This window comes from Postia placenta (assembly GCF_002117355.1).
Source record: "Postia placenta MAD-698-R-SB12 unplaced genomic scaffold POSPLAscaffold_6, whole genome shotgun sequence".
Lineage (NCBI taxonomy): Eukaryota > Fungi > Basidiomycota > Agaricomycetes > Polyporales > Adustoporiaceae > Rhodonia > Rhodonia placenta.
The window spans coordinates 221,866-241,137 of NW_020169837.1; the positions used below are offsets into that span (position 1 = coordinate 221,866).

A 19,272-nucleotide genomic window follows, 5' to 3' on the forward strand; every position below is an offset into this window, starting at 1 on the left:
CTGGCACCTCTGCAAGAAGTTGCTGGAAAGACCTTCGACTTCGTCATTATTGGCAAGTACAATCCCCTTGTACGCGTGTTTATAGATCTTAAAACTAAACTTGGTAAACAGGTGGCGGGGTGAGACTTCGCTATGCCGATATGCAGTCCTCGCATTTACTGATACATGCTTTGCAGACAGCTGGCCTTGTTCTAGCAAACCGCTTGAGCGAGAACAGCTCGGTGACAGTGGTCGTCCTAGAGGCCGGCAAGGCTCACTTCGAGGATCCGTTGGTTGGTGTGTATCCTCTTCTCATGCGTGAAGGTGCAGGATAGTCGTAATAAACTACGCCTCGCTTGTTCTCAGATAAAATCGACGGTTGGCTGCAGCAAATGATGAAGCCGGATTATGACTGGGAGTTTTTCACTGTCCCTCAGCCCCATGCGCACGATAAGCCAGCTAGGTGGAGCCGGTGCGTGTGCCACGAGCCAGACATCGTCGCCCGATAACGAACGTGCATGTCTTCCAGAGGGAAGGGCCTGGGCGGCTCCTCCGCCATAAACCTCCTTGGCTGGACTAAGCCAGAGCCCGCGGATATAGACGGTGTGTTCAAGAGTACAGAGGGCCCTGCAGTGTTCTGATCCCATCTCAGCATGGGAGAAGCTGGGGAATCCGGGCTGGAATTTCAAACGCCTGCATGAATACATAAAGAAAGCTGAGAGGTCATCCAGGCTCGCCCACTGATGCTCAATACGCTAATAAACATGGCAGATTGGTTCAGCCCAGAGATGTCAACAACACCATCGGCACAGACGGTGAGTGTCATTGTTTCATGGATCACCGGAGCACGCTGATCGCTTCTAGGCCCAATCTCTCTTGCTTATGCGCCGACGAGCACTGGTGCAGAAGCATCGTTCCAGAAGGTAATGTCGCGCATAGGTTGTGAACGAAGATGATGGCCTAATGCTCGTAATCACTCAGGCAGTGGAGCAGCTGGGTGTCGCTACAGTCACCAATACTGTGAGGGTGAACTGTTGGAATGATGTTTGAACATGACTGATAAGCCATTTTTTAGCTGAGCGGTGCTGTGGGTCCAATTGAATATGTATAGTATCAGATTGTAGGCTTACGAAGTGGGCCCTCAGACGAGCGGAGCGTACAAGATGCTATCAAGCATTGATCCGGAAAAGGGAACAAGGGCATCCTCCGTAACCGTGAGATGATGTGCATTTGACGTCCAGTCTTATGATTCTCAAACGAATTCTGCAGGGATACTTGCTGCCCGCTATCCACAGACCGAACCTGAAGGTGCTTACAGAGGCATACGTCAACAAATTTGTAACACGACATGAGGGAGACAAGCTCACTGCGACTGGCGTGGAATTTGAGCATGGCGGTAACGTTTACCAGGTACATGCGACGAAAGAGGTTATCCTATCTGCGGGGTGTGTGGCGTCCGGATCCTGATCATGTGGATCCAGCTGATGTTGCGTCTTCACCAGGGCTATCAAGTCACCGAATATTCTCGAACTCAGCGGTATTGGGGATCGACGTGTTTTGGAGCCCCTTGGGATTCCTGTCCTGAAGGACATTCCTGGCGTAGGCGCGAATGTCCAAGAGCATTACACGCTTACAGGCTTGGTGTTAGGTGAGTCCGGCGAGAGATCGGTCCAGAATCGATGGGCTGATGGCACAAAAGAGATGCGACAGGCGCCTGACGCTGCGCTCAGTCGCCCGGCGCATACTTCGACAGCCACCACTAAGCCTGAGGAAGCGACGTAAGTATACTAGTAGGTTAGTGGACATTTCGCTAACGTTGCGCCGGCAGAGTTGATGAAAGCAGTGCTAATGCTACCGTATGGACCGGGATCACATACCTGCCTCTCCAACGTGTAAGCGAGAGAGCCTCGTCTATCATTGAGCGGCAAACCGCAAAGATTCAAAGAGAAGCCGCCACATATCCTCCTGGACTAAAAGAGCAGTATGATATTCAACTTGACATCTTGCGGGACAGTCAGATCCCAGACCTCGAGATTATGCTGCTCCCCGTCAGCTTCGCAGCCCCTTGTAAGGGTCTTCGCACTTATGAACTCTGCAGTGTATGCTCACATTCCACAATAGTCATAGGCAAGCCGTACATTTCCTTGCCCATTGTTATCAGTCATCCATTCGCACGGGGAACAATTGTCAGTCGATGCTTACGCTGTTGTGACAGCGATTTGGTCTGACTTGATCTTTAGCATATCAGCTCTGCCGATCCGAAGGCCGCGCCGCTCATTGATCCACGTTACTTTGAGGAGGAGACAGAGAGAGACATACTTCTTGAGGGGTTCAAGTTCGCACGCAAGATTTCCAATACGAGTCCTTTCAAGGATCTCGTCGTCGCCGAAGTACTCCCGGGACCTGAGGTCACAGAAGATAGACAGATTGTTGGTGTGTATAGCCTTTTGATATGTTCTGCCCCTCGTGACAATCGATTGCTTCCATAGAACATATATCGAAATATCTGAATACCACCTGGCGTACGCTTTGGTATTCATGTCTTGAGTGTTCAACCATGTCATCACATTTATAGATTCTGCGGGCTCTCTGTCAATGATGCCTCAAGACAAAGGAGGCGCTGTTGACCCTGCGTTGAGGGTAAGCGTGATCTTCATCCGCATTGGATCTTCTTACGGAGACCTCCCAAGATATATGGCTGCAAAAATGTTCGCGTTGTAGATCTCTCAGTGGTCCCTCTGACCGTTTCAGCGCACACACAAGGTATGAATGCCATTTTGATTACAAGCGTCAATACTCACCTCCATCCGGCAGTCATAGTATATGGACTTGCCGAAATGGGTTTGTTTCTCTCTCCTGACTTCGAAATCGGCAACTTATGTGCTGGCCTGTAGCGGCGGATATCATAAAGCAAGAATACAGCATTTGACTCAAGACCGCCGAAAGCAATACAAGCCGGGTGTGAGTAACAAGATTGTGTTAATGACAAGTAACAATTCACTGGCGGCAAAATCATTGTACAAGTCATTTCCGGTATCTAAGTTATTATGTGTAGGTTCAATTCGCTGTGCTAGGCCTCTATTAGGGGATCTGCAGTTAGTAGTATTGTTGGCAGGAGTCTGCCACTCTACCGGGTCCTTCTATCACACCATGGCAGATGCGAGATGCGCCGGGGTTGAAGCGTATGATTGAATGCTAAATGCAGACCTATTCTTCTGAAGTTTTTTGATTTCCCGCGCGACATCTTGCAATCACGGCATCGACATGCTGCGCTTGACATGATTCATCATTTATCATGGGCACTCGTGCCAAGTGTCACTTCTTCATCGCAGACTGCATCATCGGGCTATACATACATCATGACTTCAGGCCCACCACCTGCCTTCGTACTACATCCGCACAGAGTATAAATTTAGCGGCGGCTCACTTGTCAGGCATCATGCGTAACTCCTCGACGATTGCCTCATCATGTCAGCTGGAATTTCAGTGGTCGAGGCAAACCTGACGACGCTATGGCTGGGAACCATGCTCTACGCAATATTCCTCTTGCTCGCTGTATCGTCTAGTTTTTTTATCATGCACCGTCAAGTGTATCTTGTGCCGCGGAGACCTGGATCCAAGACATTGTCGGTGTTACAGTCACCCATGATCATGGGGGTATTGCTCTTACTCTTGGGTAATACTGCAGTGAGTAGTCTTTCTGCAGACACAGATAAAAAGTCTAGCGAGGCATTGTCTTGTTAGCATTGGATCATCACTGTAGTGCGATCGTATCAGGCCTTTGTGTACTATGAAGGAGGAACAAAGCCAATGCAGTTCTACCTGGATCAACCGCAGCCCTCGATGGTCACATTGACCGGTGTGTTGGTGTTCTGTATGGTAGTTGGCGATGCCATGCTCGTGGGTGTTCTAATCTCGCGCTGCTGTGACGTTGTTTGATGATCATCATAGATTTATCGTACATGGGTCGTTTGGAGCTACAACACTTATGTGATCATTTTCCCTGCAATTTCCGTTCTTGGATTTACTAGTCAGTGATATCGCTGTTTCGGTGAGGAGCATGCTGGAAAGTGGAACGAACCTACTAGCTGGCGGTATTGGCGTCACATACGAGTTCACTCGTTTCCCCCCATTTACAAGTATCTATGATACCACCGCCGATGGATGGGTCATAGCGGATGTGATATGCACCCTCTGGTAAGTGGCAACAATGGCAGTCCGGACCTGATATGAGGCAGCGCTGACAAGAGAATCTATGCTTTAGCATCAATGTTTATTGTACTGGTCGGTCTCCATCTGTGAAAGTCGTAGTTCATTCATTGATATGCCTTGTAGCGGTGATCACTTGGAAGATCTGGGGAGTGCACAACAAAAGCAGGGAATTCTATAGAGTACCAAACCTAAGCGTAATTTTTACAGGCTTCTCGGTCGAACTTTGCGTGCTGACATATGATCGATACATAGGGCGTGTTAGTGGTGATGATAGAAAGCGCAGCCCTGTACACGTCAGTACAATTTGCGTTTCCTAGCTACTCAGGCGGCTGAACCCTGCAGCAGAACTTGGGCGCTTTTCTACTTTGCATCATTTCAAGCCAAATCAGAGCTTCAAAACGTAGCCGCCGAGACGATGCCTGCAATTGGCGGCATCTCTCTGATGCTCATCAATGTTCGGGCCCTCATAGGCTGGGTGCGTGGCGCGACGGGGCATGAAACCACCACTCCCTCCAGCCTTGAGTTCAAAACGGACACGTATGCGCAGGATGCAGGATCACCACCCATGCCGGTGCGGGTAGAAGTTCGACGACCCACGACGACGGAGAACACCCTGAACGACCGTGAACCGACGAAGATGTTTAGGGGCGGGTTTGAATATATATAGGAGCAATGCTCGTATGGATTTGTGCCTAGCGTGTGTGGAGGTTCGTCCGAGACCCAAAGCGAGAACAATCAACGAAGATATATCGCGTTTGTCTGAGCTCTGTCGAACGCGTAAGGAACATACAGAACGGCTCGCGCAAAATCTGCGAGGTACTACAAACAATACCAAATATGATGGCATGCGCTCGCCACAATCTCAAATTCCAACAGCGTGTACTGCATTCTAATCAGCAATCATAAAGCTTATGGAATGCGGTGCTGAGGTCCGTCGCTTCCTCGCTTTCCAAGTAGTAATGACTGGTGCAAACTTTGGTGAGTTTGAGTTGGTCCTCCGGCGAGTATTCGCAGAGATTAGTATGATCGTGAGCAAAAATACCTCATCGGCCATGCCGCATAAAGTTCGTGATTTACCGGCCTATGAGTTCGCTGTCGTTGGTTTCGTGTATCGATGTAACGACGGTTTATACAGAAGCCGATGTCGAAGTGTAACAACGGAGGATCTCATGCCGCCTAGCATTTCTGTCAGTCTAGTACAGAGCGTGGGGGAAGCAACCGTCACCTACCGTCAACCGCGCTACAAATGTCAGAAGCGCCTCAACGCACTCATCTTGCTTCTCCATGAAGAGGGCATGGCTGCCGCCCTCGATCATCCGCACCTCCATCTTCGTGTAATGCGGGCTAAGCTCCCTCACGACGGCCTCTCCCGACACCTGCTTATCCTCCGTCCCGTTCAGCAGCAGGAGAGGCAGCCCTGCGCGTGCAGCCTCCCACATCTTCTGCGGATCCTGCGGGCGCGATAAGACGTACGCCTCAACCTCCGGGGGCTGCAGAATCGTCTGCCCGATAAGTGACGTTCTGACACCGAAGTCCACGGGCTCGTTAAAGCACGAGTCGACGAACTTCACACGTGTGCGAGAGCTTAGGGCGACGTCGGTCGTGTTCATCAGGCCAGGGATGAGGCGGAGCACAGTGGGAGTGCCAACGTTGACTGGTCCGATGTAGGGCAGCGGTGCTACGAAGACCAGCCCAATGAAGGGATGCGACTCCGTGTGCGCACAGACATCCGCGACAACAGTAGCTGAGATGAACGATAAGAAGCGTGGCCTTTCAATGACGCGCGTTTATGTACCTCCATAGCTCCTAGAAGGCGCGAAGACATTGTCAAATAACGAGGCGAGGAGGGCAAACAGGAAGGCATACCAGGCGAAATGAATTACTTTGTCAGGCCAAAAGCCTTGAGAACAGCGGCGTAGTCATCGGCCCAGAGCGAAGAGCGGTAGCCCTTGATGCCTGCGGGCATGCCGCTTCTACCATGTCCTCGCAAGTCGTAGCGCACCTGATGGGCACATATGAGACCGACTTTGGAAGAAATGCGCATAGGTAGCTCAGGTGCAAACGTACCAGATACAGCTTGTCCAGGAGCCGTTTGTCTCTAAAGAGGCCATCAAATGCCGCCGCCGACAAGCACATTCCATGTGCCAAGACAACGGCGGGATTACGAGGATCGCCGATGGCTTCGGCATATATTGTAGTACCATCGCTCGAGGTAAGGACTTTCATCGTAGGCGTGTTCATCATGAGGGCTGGGAGGAGGGGCGGGGTTTCAAATCATGCGTACGCTCCTTTATACTCCCTAGGCCTTATGAGCACTCCGCGATGTGTGCAACGCGCTCCGGTTCTATCAGATAAATAGTGTTTCAGGGCGCCCCCCCAGCTTTCCTTAGATTACCGCATGTAACCGAAGTACGCCGATGCAGCAGGCTTGGAGGATCAAGCCAAGCATGCATGCACTTGATGCTCGTTTGTAAGCCTACCGCCTCGCTTCAAGGAGTGAAATCGTTCTCACCTCTGCTCATGCCCAGACTAACCTTCCTAAGAAAAAATAGGGGCTTTCATGCCGTTGTAACTAGCCCATCTCAAACTTGCCATCAGCGCCCACTTGAGCGGTACCACCTCTGATTCGAGGCGAAGCATCTGAAGGACGTAACCAACTCGTCGCGTCATGTGGCATTTGATATACGATGTGCGCAGGCCTCGACAGAACACTGCGACTTAAAAAGTGTGGTTCCTTGATGAAGTCTCGACACAGCACTCTACGTCGCGGCGGTACGCGAAAATACTCGAAATCCGGGTTCGTGGTGTAGAGACACGTCGAGTCTGAGCGGAAAATTCCTCGCACCAGTGAAACATCCAATGCCGCAAGCGGAGTATTGATTATGAACTGTCCAGAAATATTGAGATGGGAGAGCGTGCTCTGCGAGAGGAAGAACCAGGTCGCGCGCGTCGCGTCATCCACGTGATTTACGCGTGAAGCTCAGGAGCGCCCATTAGCGCCCATTGACGCTGGACAGCGTTGCGCTAGACGGCGCAAGGTGCATCGTTAATTATAATGCAATCATTCCAGTCTCAAGCCAATTTCACATAAACGGCTAAACGGCTACTAAGGAGTGATCTCTATCCAAACAATAATGTATGGCTCAAGAGCCTTTGAAGCAGGAATTTACTAGTATGTTTTCTCCCGCTAATCAATGGCAGATAAGAGGGTATACGGAATCCAGCTTTAGGGCCATCCTAACAAGATAACGATCACTACGCTCCTCCACAGGATTTGCACATTCGCATTCCCACATCGGTAAGCATTTTGATGTATGGGCGCTCTCATAGACTGCGCCTACTGATGGCATTGCTCCGTAGGTATAGATGCCCATGCAAAAGCACTGTCTGAGCCATATCACTACTCCATGACACCATCACACTACACTCAAATCGTACTTGCTTCAAGGCCTGCTACTTCTGCCTTCATCGAGGCGGACCACTTCCGTAAAGAAGTTGTGCCTTTCGATCTCAAACCTCAAAAGGGCCAGGTGCTGATACGAGTGCAATACCTCTCTATTGATCCTGCTATGCGCTTGTGGCTCAGCGAGACGGGAACACCTCTGACTCCAATTCCAATCGGGGGCGTCATGCATGCCATCGGGGTTGGAGCTGTGATTGCGTCCGGAGAGAATACCTCCCTTGTTCCTGGCGATTTAGTGAGCGGGAACCTCGGTCAGTCTATTTTAGGTTTATGTTCGAGTCATTAGCGCTCAGCTCATCTATGTAACTAGGTATGGCAGAATATACAATCCAGGATGCGAATGCTGTCGAGAAGCTCGAGTACGTACATATACATAAACCCTTATTTGCATCATTTATCGACTCACTTTGCTGACAGGCCCCCTCCAAACATGCAGGCCCTCGATTATATTGGACTTCTGGCACATATTGGTATGTGAGGTTTATACTTGTAGACTGAAGCTCTTTCTGATAGCTTTTCGTAGGTCTCGCGGCTTACTTTGTACGCCACACATCGCATCGCATCACCCAGTCCTGTGCTGACGAGAACATGCGCAGGGTCTCGTTGATATTGCCCAGATTAAGGCCGGAGAGACCCTGGTTGTATCCGGCGCCGCAGGTGCTACTGGCTCCATCGTATGTCAGCTTGGCAAAGAGCGTGGGGCGAAGGTGATTGGCATATCCGGGTCCACGAAGAAGTGCGAATGGCTCGAGCAAGAGCTGGGCATTGACAAGGCGCTCAATTACAAGAGCCCCACGTTCAAGGATGACTTCTCTAAGACGGTAGGAGCGCTAGACGTATTCTATGACAACGTAGGCGGAGAGGTTCTTGACCTGGCGTTGGCGAGCACGAATCTGCACGCCCGCATCATTATCTGCGGTATGATACTCGAAATTAGTCTAATGCGCTTGGGCTCATGTGACTTTCATGTCCCGCAGGAAACCTTTCCCAATACAGTGAGTCTGTATCTAGCAACGCGTCTCATAAAACTCACTTAGATACAGACACGGAGAAGCAGTATCCTCTACGGAACTATTCCCAGTTACTAAGCAAACGCGCCACGATGCGAGGGTTTATCGTGTGGATCATTCTATCGTCTGCTCACACGTCCGCCAACTTACACCCATGCCAGATTTGACTATACTTCTCGCTATGAGGAAGGCCGCGAGTACCTCGCTGAGCTCGTTACGAAGGGAGCTGTCAAACAACGATACCACGTTCTTAACGGTTTGGATATTGCCCCTGGGGCAATTGGGATGCTCTTTCGCGGAGAGAACGAGGGGAAACTGTAGGTGTCGCCCCTCATTTCACAGGTAGCGCAGTCTGATCTGGCATGACGTTGTAGGGTGGTGAAGGTCTCTGACTAACTTCCTTCATGATGTGGCGTCTCGAAAGGTGTAGTAAATTGGGTATATGAAGTTGCCCTTGATACCATTTGTGTATACATATCTCTCAACGCGGTGATACGGGGAATGCCTCTTGATGGCGCAGGAGGTTCACGTTGGCGATCGACGTGCAATCGCCTGGGCCGTCAGATTAACTCAAGTCTACCCAGATGTGAGAAGTTTGTGACCATAAAGCACGCTACTTCGCCACTCCAAAAGACAGCTCTCGCCCCCTGATTTCGAATGATGCGAACAGGGGTATACCCGGGTCTCTGGCGCGAGGCATGTTAAATGCATGAATGCAAGGTAAGAGACGCCTGTTGTCCGAGGTACTGCCGGTCTCCTCCAGTACAGAAGAATCAAATCGTACAGCGTTCATGCACGCGGATATCACGTTCGTTTCTAATAGACCGCCTAGACCACGCCAACTGATTCCTGGCACACGTTGATGGCCTTCCTCGATAAGGGGACCCGCGTGACCAAAGGCGTCTTCCCCAGGAACAGACATGAAAGTAAGGTGCCACAAATCCTTTCTCATGGTGTGGCATATGCATATATCAGTCCCAGCCACTGTGGAGCTAACTCTGGTTGTGTGCCTCGAAAGGGAACATATATTGACATGGAAACGTCGCGAACCTCTGGGGTAAAGGCTGGACATGCTGCTGTGTGGTTTCTTCTACACTCACACGGACTCCACGACATCTCTGACAGGGTGGACGAGTAGCGAATACGGCGCCTTGCCTTTGTGTATATTATCGTCCCGCGAGCCTGTAATCAAGGTACGATTACGGCGACAATAGTCCCGCAGTCGACTAGCGATGATGTCGGGTGACCTCAACCTGAGCATAGGTGCTGTGCTCATTGGCGCTTTATTAACGGCGATGTACGTATTTCCTCCGGCGATTAATTTCGCGCGAATTGACTCGGTACACAAGCGGTTTCGGCATAACGACCATGCAGACCTACATGTGGTATAGGACGTTTCCCAGCGATAGCAAGGTTATCCGCTACGTCGTAAGTCAGTTTCATACAGCAATCGCGAACCACATACTGAATGCCATTTCTTGAAGGTGTGGTCAATTTCGTGAGTCTGTCGATGTTTAAGTCGTTCTCTAACAAGCAAAGACAGCTGCCTAGATATTGTGCATATGATATTCACCATGCACATCATCTATTTCTATGTCATTACAAACTACAACAACCCGGCTGCACTGACCCGATCGGTTTGGTAAAATGCAAACCTCATGCACTTTGATCGCTTATTGACCGCCTTTGGGTTATACTGGCAGGAGCTTTGATGTATGTCGGATGTCTGTCGAGGGTGATACTCATTTACTCATCACTCTCACGCGCATAGGCAACAATAGTCGTGACCGTATGTTCCATCCTCAATCGACGCCCGACTACCCTTTTTAATCAGACGCCACAGGCGGTTATCACATGCATCACTCATGGGTATGTTACCACTCATAGTGTGCGGCGGCGATGCCAGTCTCAAAGCCTACCCATTTTCAGATTTTATGCCCGCCGAGTCTACATATGTCAGTGGCATATATCGAATGCAACAGACCTAGCTCATATATCACCTCAGTGAGCAATCGGAGCTGGTTCCTCCCTACCATCATAGTACGTAAAAGCGACTTTGATGGTGTGGATCACAGTCTTACTTCCAGGCGGTAGGGCATCCTTTCGGCGGTACGGATGAGTGCGTAACGCTGTTCTTGACCTATATGCTAATTTGCACCTGACTCACTGATTGTAAATACTCAGTTCTCGGTTGTGGTGTGTAATCGTTGGCTTCGAACCAACAGTACACTAATTGTCACCAACAGTCGTGACCGTCCGCATGTATGTTCCAGCGATTCTTGTTCATTTCACATAGGAACTGGTGCAGGTTGCAGATCAAAATATTAGCTGAACTGCGTGGCAGAATAGGGGTGATTGCCTCCCTATTCTTCACAATAATGTTCCTGATGGTGGATGTAACCTTCGTACAGGTTCTGGTCGGTATCGGAATGGGAGCGGGGAGCCTTGCTGACTGGATCATAACGGGCTCGCTCGTTGTCCTCCTCAGACGTAAAAGATCTGGGTTCAATCGGTACGTTTCCACGCCTTTGCACACGGTGTCGAGCGATGCTGACACTCGCGGACGTAACAGCAGGTAAGCCGTCCTCCATCAATGACCTGTACTTCCTCTGGGTAATCACTGGTCTACATAGCACAGATAATGTGAGTAGTCTGATCATAAGCAATGAACCTTCACGGAGCTTACTGCGGACTACAGTTAATTGATAGACTCACCTATTGGACAATAAACAACGGTCTTCTTACGAGGTAAGACGCGATCAAGGTCAAATATCATTGCCGCTGAACTATGTTTAGTCTCCTTGGACTGGCAATCATTATATCTGTACGCACCTGTCGGTAAAACCTCCGTAGAAGTTAACATTCTTCCAGCTTGTAGCAATGCCGTACAACATGATTTATCTCGCCTTACACCTCCTACTCGGTAAACGTGAGTAATGGCCGCTCTTTTCTTTTTGACCTGCGTTGAACACGTGAACAGTTTATGCGAATTCGCTGCTGGCAACGTACACGCATTCAATGTAAAACTTCCTGGGTAGAATTATTGACTCCTATTTAGGCTTAACTGTCGTACACCGCATGCCGGAAGAGGGATCAATGAGTCTGGAGAGGATGGAACAACTGTCTCGTTACCTACAAGAGCCCCGTCGGGCACCTCATCATTTCCAGCAAGCACAATCGACCGTAAAGGGGTGAGTTGCCTTCAAAGATCTACAGACCTTAATTCATACGCTATTGATCAGGTCACTCCGGTCGTGCATGTTGAGACAACGATTGTCAGCGACAAGGCTGATTGAGCACAAGCCCTGCAAGTTGTGTATGATAAAATTGTGTTTCATGACAATATAGACGTGCCGAAGTTCGATGACATTGCCTACTTCCCTATCTCATAACAAGATTTAGATATGACGACCGTGGAATGAATTTTCCCGTGAGAGGAGCTGCATCTTTTTGTTCTATCGCCATAACGGCTCCAATTTTGATTATGATGATTATGACTGGAAAGTATTGCCAGAAGGAAATGTGACAGCGTTGCGCGACGCTGCACGCGTTCTTATCACGTGCTCATGATGCGGTTGGCTCGGGCGGGAGCGCTGAGCGGCTCTTCCGTTGATTTGTCCGACGCTTTCTTCATTTACACAATCACTTTTCCAAATTATATCTGCTGTATCATCTGTGCAAGCAATGCTTATCGGGTCAACGGCAATGTCTTGTCTCCAAAAGATGTTAACCCTGGCCTCCTAAACGCTATAGCTTTCCCGAAAGAGTCGAGCCTGTATCGCATCGAAAGTCTACTTGGTGGTTCAAGGTATACATTCATTAACACAGAGAAGGATGTTAGGATACACATCATGCCCACCCTTGCTCTTACGAGATCGGCACTCATAGGTATGTCTTGTCTCGGCTCTCTCACAGACTTGCTTGTAGAACTAGCCTCACATCTCCGTGGTCGAGGTCGCCAGCGATCACAGATGGCCCCCATCTACTGCTGTAGATCTCAAGTGGCAGGAGCGGCGGGGCAGAGATGCGAGATACAGACAGCCAGATAGACCCCGGTGGCTATGTATTCTTGCCTGCTGGCTACTTCCGAATTCAGAAGCCATGCTATCTATGGTCATCTGCGGAAGTTGATCCACGGGCATGATTGTGCCGCTCTACCATGCTACGCTATGTGAATGCGCACGGACATGGCTCGTGACAGAGCACCAGCTCTCTCGATGCGAGCCAGCTGACGGTCCATCTTAAAGAGATTTGCTTGGCACGTTACGTAGCCAGTGATTCATGAGAAGAGGAGCCCTGTTACTAAAGTGGCTACCTCCCCGTCGTACTTCTTCGAAGTATACGGCAGCCCGTCGGGGAGCCTCGTGCATATGTTTGCTACTAGCGAAGGTCAGACCTCGATCTCCTTTCTCGTTGAGCATCTCGCAGGCCTCCGAGCATGTAACCAGATTCTGGTCACAACAAGCATGAGACCCGTTCACGTGTACACCGAAAGATGCGACGTACCGCCTTTTGTCGAGTAGTCGTTGCGTTGTCTCTTCGTTCAAAGGGGGCGGCCCGTCAGTCAGATATGCAGCCTGGTGACTTTCCGTTTGCACGCCTCGGTTATTATTCACAATCGATAGGGCAGCTCGGGTCCATTGTGTGGAGAGTTCCTGAGAGGCGGCAGCAATGCGTCAATATGCTATGCCTTTCTCAAGCTCTACATAGTAATAGCTATGCAATATTAGACCACTACTCTGAAGCCGCGCCATAACGCCAAGGCATAAATTCGCGAAGCCTGGTAAACGGAACCATGATTGATTTTGTGGCAAGTCACACACGATCATCTTGATCGACGGGTAGGAATTCAGTAAGTGCAGAACGACTAGTGTGTTGAGAGCCGGAGTCGGTTGGTGAGCTTCTAAAATCTGCTTCCTTCTAGCCACCGGCTTACCCATCCCACCCCTTGCCACTCTGTAGCCATTCAGTCATCGAGGAACGCATGATCCACCTCGGCACCCTAGGCCGAGTAGCACCCGCGTATGTATAATTGCACTGCAGACCCTGTCCCACCCACGACCCGAGACCCACCAGTAACCATCAACTCTACCTCTTACGATGTCGGATGGCAGTGTAGAAATCGGTGAGAAGAGCTCAAAGGCACCATCGCTCGAGCCTGCCACCATCTCCTTGGAAGAGGCGTACCTTTCACCTGAACCCGACGTGAAAATCCCAGATGGTGGACTCAAGGCATGTCTGGCGATTCTTGGCGGGTACGATCAGTTTGGTAAATTTACTGGTGGTATTTTGCTCAACCCGTTTCGTTTTAGTTGGTTGATACAGTTCTGCACATTCGGCAATGCCACGTCGTTTGGAGTGTACCAAGATTATTACGTTCAACAGGGCACTGCAACATCGTCCGCGATTAGCTGGATTGGATCTGTGCAGGTACATCCACATCACCCTCTGATTACGTGTCCGTGCTAACCAAGCTTGCAGATAGCTCTCCTCTTCCTCGTCGGAATTGTGTCGGGCAGACTGTTCGACAAGGGGTACTTCCACCATGTGTCGATCGTTGGGACCTTAGTGTTCTGTTTCTGGTAGGTGTTTTGTCTTACAACGATGAGAGGGCACTCATCGTGCTGTGTACCGTCCAGCCTCTTCATGCTGTCGTTGGCGGACCCCACAAAATACTACCAGCTCATCCTCTCTCAAGGCATCGGCATGGGTTTCGGCGGCGGACTGCTGATGTGCCTGACTGTCTCGATGCAGGCCCATCACTGGGACAAACACCTCTGTCTTGCCATGGGCATTGTGCAAGCAGGTAAGTTCTGTTTTTGCAAGCCGAACTACGACAGCGATACTGACGAGTGGATAAGGGTCGTCGTGCGGAGGTATCGTCTACCCGATCTTGGTGAATCAGCTCTTCTACGGATCGACCGGCTTTGCTTGGGGCGTGCGTGCTTCGGGATTCCTCTCGCTAGGCCTTTTGACGATCGCGTGCTGCATCATGAGAACTCGTCTGCCGAAGGCGAAGGCAGGCGTTAACGATCAGCCTTCAATGAAGTCTATTCTGTCTGACAAGCCCTATATGCTTATGATCTTGGGGTAAGCCCTTCCATTTAGCAATACGATAATGACTTTCTCAGACTTGATCATGTTCATAGACTTTCTCTGGTTTCATGGGGCATATTCTTCCCCTGTAAGTAACGAGTGGAAAGTAATGCGCGCACGTCGTTGACCTCTGTCCAGGGTTCTACCTTCAATCTTGGGCTAGAATTCACAATTTGCCGTCGGAGTTATCGTTCTACACCGTGAGTTCATTGAACGACCATTCCTATCACACCGATCTCACGCACCAGCAGATTGCCATCTTGAATGCATCCTCCATTCCCGGACGGATCATACCGAGCTTGATGGCAGATCACTGGGGATCTCTGACCGTCATCTGCCCGATATCAGTCATCAGCAGCGCCCTCATATTTGCCATGTTTGGCACAACTACGACTGGCCCTGTGATGGTCTTCACGATCTTATACGGTTTTTTCACTGGCGCTTGTGAGTGTGGATGAGTGATCTCCCGTCTGTTTGACGCTCATCGGCTGGGAACGCAAGGGCTTGCATTGATTCCGGTAGTCTTGTCGTCTTTGGCAAAGAGTAACCGTGAAGCTGGGTATATCCATCAATTACCGTATTTCTCATGAAATCATCACTCACCTGCGTTCAGGGTTCGCATTGGCGTCGGTTTCTTCATTATATCCTACCCAATCTTGACCGGGACTCCCATCAATGGAGCACTACTCGGAGACAACTATCAGTGGTACAAAACCCTTTTGTTCAGCGGCGTGAGTAGCCTGTCTATGGAGAATTTGCGATAGCAACGCCTGACGTCTAATCCAGATCCTAATGTCTGTGGGGTCCGTCATCTTGATTGGCACAAGACAAATAGTTGCGAAGGGAAAGGGAACGCAGAAGGTGTAAGATGATCACATGCATGAGTGGGTGAGGATCAGCGTCGTGCCGAGCGAATATTGACGTTCCCGTTTCTGTGGCGTCGTCTTAACGGAAGCGCGTGATTACTCTCGTAAAAAATAGCTTTCGCGTCAGTGGTATGGCTTCATAAGTCTAGGTGCACCGATGATGGCAAGAGTGCAACTGCAGGTGGGCGACGTCGCTAACGCACGAAGACGCGTCACCGGTATCATGGGCACGTGACCGTGTTCCGCAGCTCTGGCTGGGATGTCTGTCGTACCATCCACTATGTTCGTCCAGTGTTTCCCTTTGGATTTTTGCCTCCCGGTCAGTTGTTGCCTTTCTCGATGGATGAAGATCCAGCCTGAACCGTGCGCTGCATCATGAGTCTCACGACATCAAAATAATGCCACTGTACGTTGCGCCTGTTCAAATGATCGTTCCTGTTCGAAAGAAGGGTTGACCACAAATATCGCGTAGTAAGAACTGCGTTTGTGCCGCTGCGCGAGTGTCAATGAATGACCGCCCACTGCCAACGCCATTCCATCAAATACCTCGATTACCATGGGCTGCGGCGGTGGAAGCGCGATCAGCGTTTCAGAAGTTCGAACCCACAGCGACCCTTGAGATGCACAGTCTCATCGTGGGACGGACACGGGCATGTCAGCAGATGCAACTGAGGACCCTTTCACCCGCGTGAGTCTCCGGGAGCCCGAACGGGCTCTCAGACCGCATAAATAGCTCGCTGAAGTCAATGGTGCCGCCTGATATTGGCTGATTCGCTCTCTGCTTTCACAAAAGAACAACTTTATCATGCAGCATTTCTGGTGGTATATTGCTTCACTTGCAGCAGGGTTGTTGCCCTTTGCGATTGCAAGCGAACCCTTGGTGACGCTACCGTATGGGTCGTTTCAAGGGAATACATCTAGAAGTGTGACATCTTTTCTAGGAATGCCGTACGCCCAACCACCGTGAGTCTAATACACATCTCATCGACTCCATGCCGGCTGATTTCAACCAAGGCTAGGGAACCTTCGATTTGCGCCTCCTCAAGCGCCAGAGGCCTTTGATGGCGTGCGCCTTGCAACATCTTACGGAGCAGCTTGTCTGCAGCAGACTGGTAGCCCTCCACAGGGTTTAACGATAAAGCTGTCGTCTCTCGCTGACGTATCAGAAGACTGTGAGATGCCTGCTATACAAGCTGCACATACGCTGATGTCAATGTGGCAAGGTCTCTTTGTGAACGTCTTGACGCCTGCGGCCGTGAATACTTCCAACAAACTGCCCGTGCTTTTCGTAAGCCCGTCTGTAGGTCTCTCAAAATATAACGCTAAGTTCATCCTCATAGTGGGTTTACGGAGGTGAAGATGAACCATCAATCAAGCGTATCGTCGTTACTGAACATCCCACAGGCGCCTTCGTAGAAGGCAGTTCGGCAAGTAACCCGGGCAATATTATCGTCGAACGCTCCATCACCTTGGGCGAACCGATCATCTTTGTCTCGTTCAACTACCGCCTCAATGGTGCGAAATTTTGAATCTAGCTTCCATAAAGCAATGTCTCATGTTTATCAGCATTCGGTTTCTTGGCAAGCGAGGAAGTCGAAAACGCTGGACTAACAAACATAGGCATGAGAGACCGTGAGTACTTCTGGTTGCGCGTTCGGACCATTCGCCGAGTCTCTGATATCTCTTATAGAGAGATTTGCAATGGAATGGGTGAATAAATACATCTCCTCGTTTGGAGGAGATCCAGATAAAGTCACGATGTGAGCCGCTTCTACTTGTCCACGCTGTCCCAGAAACTTGACGAGCACAATGCTACAGCTGGGGAGAGAGCGCTGGAGCATTTGCTGTCGGTCTCCAAATGATCATGAACAATGGCGATGCACAGGGTCTCTTTCGAGCTGCGATAATGGTTGGTACCTGTTTCTTGATAGTGCATATGCCCGTCAAGTCTCTGAATGTACGTCTCCTAGGAGTCCGGATCGGCATATGCCCTGCGCAATGTATCCGCTGCGCAAGGGTACTATGACTTACTGGTAAACTATACCGGCTGCTCAGGACAAGCCGATACTTTAGCATGCCTACGCGAAGCTCCTGCGGAACAAATTGTTGAGGCAGTCAACTTGACACCAACCACATTCAACTACACGGGTCATAACCTAGCCTGGCAGCCTCGTCTCGACAGAGATCTTTTCGTTCGCAATCCACAGCATTCGCTCCTAATGGGTCTATACACAAAGGTATATCTGACACTGCATCTTGTATTCATCACCTCATGGCAGCAACGCTGTAGGTACCTATCATATCTGGTGACTGTGATGATGAAGGGACACTGTTCTCTTTGGGTAATTTGAACATAACGTCAGTGAATCGCAAGACAGACGACCTGTATTTCTGGCTCACGATATCGCATCAGAACGGACGAAGAGTTTTTACAATATATCGGCTCTAAGTAAGCCCAGTGCTTTGATCTATTAAGAACCATCTGCTGACAGATGAGTGTTTTAGTTATATACCTGGTGCGACCCCTGCAGAAATTGCGGCAGTCGGGGCAGCATACCCGGATAATCCTAGCTTGGTCTGTTAATAGCACCGACCGAAGGGAACTCTACTTACGCTCACACTCCAGGGGTCCCCATTCGGCACTGGAGATGCTGATGTCTTGACGTGAGTAGATGCATTATGATATCCCTGTCTTTCTCTCACCAATGCATGGCAGCCCTCAATTCAAGCGCATTGCTGCATTTACAGGAGATTGGCAATTCGAAGCACCCCGCAGGCTTACACTCAGCGTAATATCACAAACACAGGACGCGTGGGCATACCGTACGTTCTCTCAACATAGATCTTGTTTTGAGCTGACCAACACACATCTCCCCAGTATTCAAGCGCGGAAAATCTACGCCGTATCTCGGCGCCTACCATTCTTCAGACTTGTCCGAGTTCTTTACTGACATTGATTATATTGGCACGGACGCCCTCAGTATGTTTCGCCATTACTTCATTCGCCGCACGCTGATTCTATGTTATTTAGTCAACTTTGTCACGAACCTAGACCCCAATGCTCCTGCTGGTCTCCCCGCGAACGTCAGCTACCTCTCCGGTATTCAGTGGCCTCGGTGGACCTCGGGCAATGTGTCACCGTCTCTTCTCACATTCCAGGACCCGATTCCCACTTTCAACTTCACATCAGACACATTCCGTGCAGCACCAATGGCCCTCCTTACTGCTCTTTCTCTGCAGATGCCGTGATCCTGTGCATCAGCATATGAGCTCTTCCGTAATGGACGTGTACTCTCATGTAACAGGAACACATGTCAGGCTAGTAGGAACATCGCTCCTGTTCGAAAGAAGCTTCCACCACAAAGATCGGATAGCAAGGTTTATGAGCATTTGTATCGCCGCAGGACTGTGAAGAAATGACCGCAGTCACAATGCAACGCGCCGCTCCATCAATTTCTCAGAAGCATGAAACTCCGGTAATCACTCGGCTGCACAGCCTTCTTGTAAGGTGGGCCGGGGCGCGTCAGCAGACCGCACCAATAGCTGCGCATGGTGTTTCTGACGCTCGCACGGTGCTTGGGCGATGCTTCGCCGGCGCTTGGTGGGCGCGACGCATTCGGGGCTAACACTGACTGCAGCAACAGAG

General features: G+C 50.2%; 7 protein-coding genes across 7 annotated transcripts; 6 read left to right on the top strand and 1 right to left on the bottom strand.

The window, feature by feature from the left end:
* Positions 1-140: 140 nt before the first annotated feature.
* On the top strand, positions 141-2,873 carry POSPLADRAFT_1140630 (hypothetical protein; the record flags this gene model as incomplete). Its single annotated transcript, XM_024485197.1, has 12 exons — positions 141-276; positions 346-451; positions 509-582; positions 632-701; positions 766-907; positions 1,104-1,193; positions 1,249-1,424; positions 1,482-1,757; positions 1,925-2,165; positions 2,220-2,412; positions 2,528-2,619; positions 2,670-2,873. The coding sequence occupies 12 exons, from the start codon at positions 141-143 to the stop codon at positions 2,871-2,873; spliced, it is 1,800 nt and encodes a 599-aa protein (XP_024339354.1).
* A 574-nt stretch (positions 2,874-3,447) lies between these two features.
* On the top strand, positions 3,448-4,858 carry POSPLADRAFT_1180692 (hypothetical protein; the record flags this gene model as incomplete). Its single annotated transcript, XM_024488776.1, has 8 exons — positions 3,448-3,666; positions 3,724-3,879; positions 3,931-4,009; positions 4,068-4,176; positions 4,244-4,263; positions 4,315-4,385; positions 4,444-4,484; positions 4,537-4,858. The coding sequence occupies 8 exons, from the start codon at positions 3,448-3,450 to the stop codon at positions 4,856-4,858; spliced, it is 1,017 nt and encodes a 338-aa protein (XP_024339355.1).
* Positions 4,859-5,384: 526 nt separating this feature from the next.
* POSPLADRAFT_1033329 (hypothetical protein) lies at positions 5,385-6,435 on the bottom strand (the record flags this gene model as incomplete). The annotated part of the gene is made up of 4 exons (XM_024476929.1): positions 5,385-5,935; positions 5,987-5,997; positions 6,075-6,193; positions 6,259-6,435. The coding sequence occupies 4 exons, from the start codon at positions 6,433-6,435 to the stop codon at positions 5,385-5,387; spliced, it is 858 nt and encodes a 285-aa protein (XP_024339356.1).
* A 1,163-nt stretch (positions 6,436-7,598) lies between these two features.
* Positions 7,599-9,060, top strand: POSPLADRAFT_1055941 (hypothetical protein; the record flags this gene model as incomplete). Its single annotated transcript, XM_024480708.1, has 9 exons — positions 7,599-7,905; positions 7,965-8,013; positions 8,072-8,124; positions 8,178-8,194; positions 8,251-8,572; positions 8,632-8,649; positions 8,698-8,773; positions 8,826-8,981; positions 9,039-9,060. The coding sequence occupies 9 exons, from the start codon at positions 7,599-7,601 to the stop codon at positions 9,058-9,060; spliced, it is 1,020 nt and encodes a 339-aa protein (XP_024339357.1).
* A 1,178-nt stretch (positions 9,061-10,238) lies between these two features.
* On the top strand, positions 10,239-11,960 carry POSPLADRAFT_1055942 (hypothetical protein; the record flags this gene model as incomplete). Its single annotated transcript, XM_024480709.1, has 18 exons — positions 10,239-10,306; positions 10,368-10,377; positions 10,436-10,453; positions 10,508-10,533; positions 10,594-10,619; positions 10,670-10,704; positions 10,759-10,783; positions 10,849-10,860; positions 10,911-10,926; positions 11,009-11,085; positions 11,153-11,176; positions 11,237-11,307; positions 11,363-11,412; positions 11,461-11,488; positions 11,536-11,593; positions 11,645-11,669; positions 11,723-11,855; positions 11,907-11,960. 18 exons carry the CDS (start codon positions 10,239-10,241, stop codon positions 11,958-11,960), a joined length of 756 nt encoding a protein of 251 aa, XP_024339358.1.
* Positions 11,961-13,746: 1,786 nt separating this feature from the next.
* Positions 13,747-15,731, top strand: POSPLADRAFT_1169244 (hypothetical protein). The gene is made up of 11 exons (XM_024488051.1): positions 13,747-13,919; positions 13,977-14,094; positions 14,146-14,246; positions 14,304-14,470; positions 14,526-14,754; positions 14,814-14,848; positions 14,899-14,960; positions 15,012-15,204; positions 15,262-15,319; positions 15,374-15,491; positions 15,547-15,731. Exons 1-11 carry the CDS (start codon positions 13,765-13,767, stop codon positions 15,625-15,627), a joined length of 1,317 nt encoding a protein of 438 aa, XP_024339359.1. The 5' UTR covers positions 13,747-13,764; the 3' UTR covers positions 15,628-15,731.
* Positions 15,732-16,431: 700 nt separating this feature from the next.
* On the top strand, positions 16,432-18,875 carry POSPLADRAFT_1142177 (hypothetical protein; the record flags this gene model as incomplete). The annotated part of the gene is made up of 16 exons (XM_024485395.1): positions 16,432-16,589; positions 16,641-16,798; positions 16,850-16,914; positions 16,967-16,979; positions 17,031-17,141; positions 17,193-17,258; positions 17,317-17,386; positions 17,445-17,535; positions 17,597-17,863; positions 17,917-17,984; positions 18,040-18,075; positions 18,132-18,201; positions 18,253-18,290; positions 18,343-18,449; positions 18,505-18,606; positions 18,658-18,875. 16 exons carry the CDS (start codon positions 16,432-16,434, stop codon positions 18,873-18,875), a joined length of 1,638 nt encoding a protein of 545 aa, XP_024339360.1.
* Positions 18,876-19,272: the final 397 nt, after the last annotated feature.

Coding starts and splice junctions, on each gene's coding strand:
- POSPLADRAFT_1169244 (XM_024488051.1), top strand. CDS start 13,765: ATGTCGGATGGCAGTGTAGAAATCGGTGAGAAGAGCTCAAAGGCACCA. Junction 13,920..13,976: donor TGTCTGGCGATTCTTGGCGG/GTACGATCAGTT, acceptor GTTTCGTTTTAG/TTGGTTGATACAGTTCTGCA. Junction 14,961..15,011: donor CGGAGTTATCGTTCTACACC/GTGAGTTCATTG, acceptor ACGCACCAGCAG/ATTGCCATCTTGAATGCATC.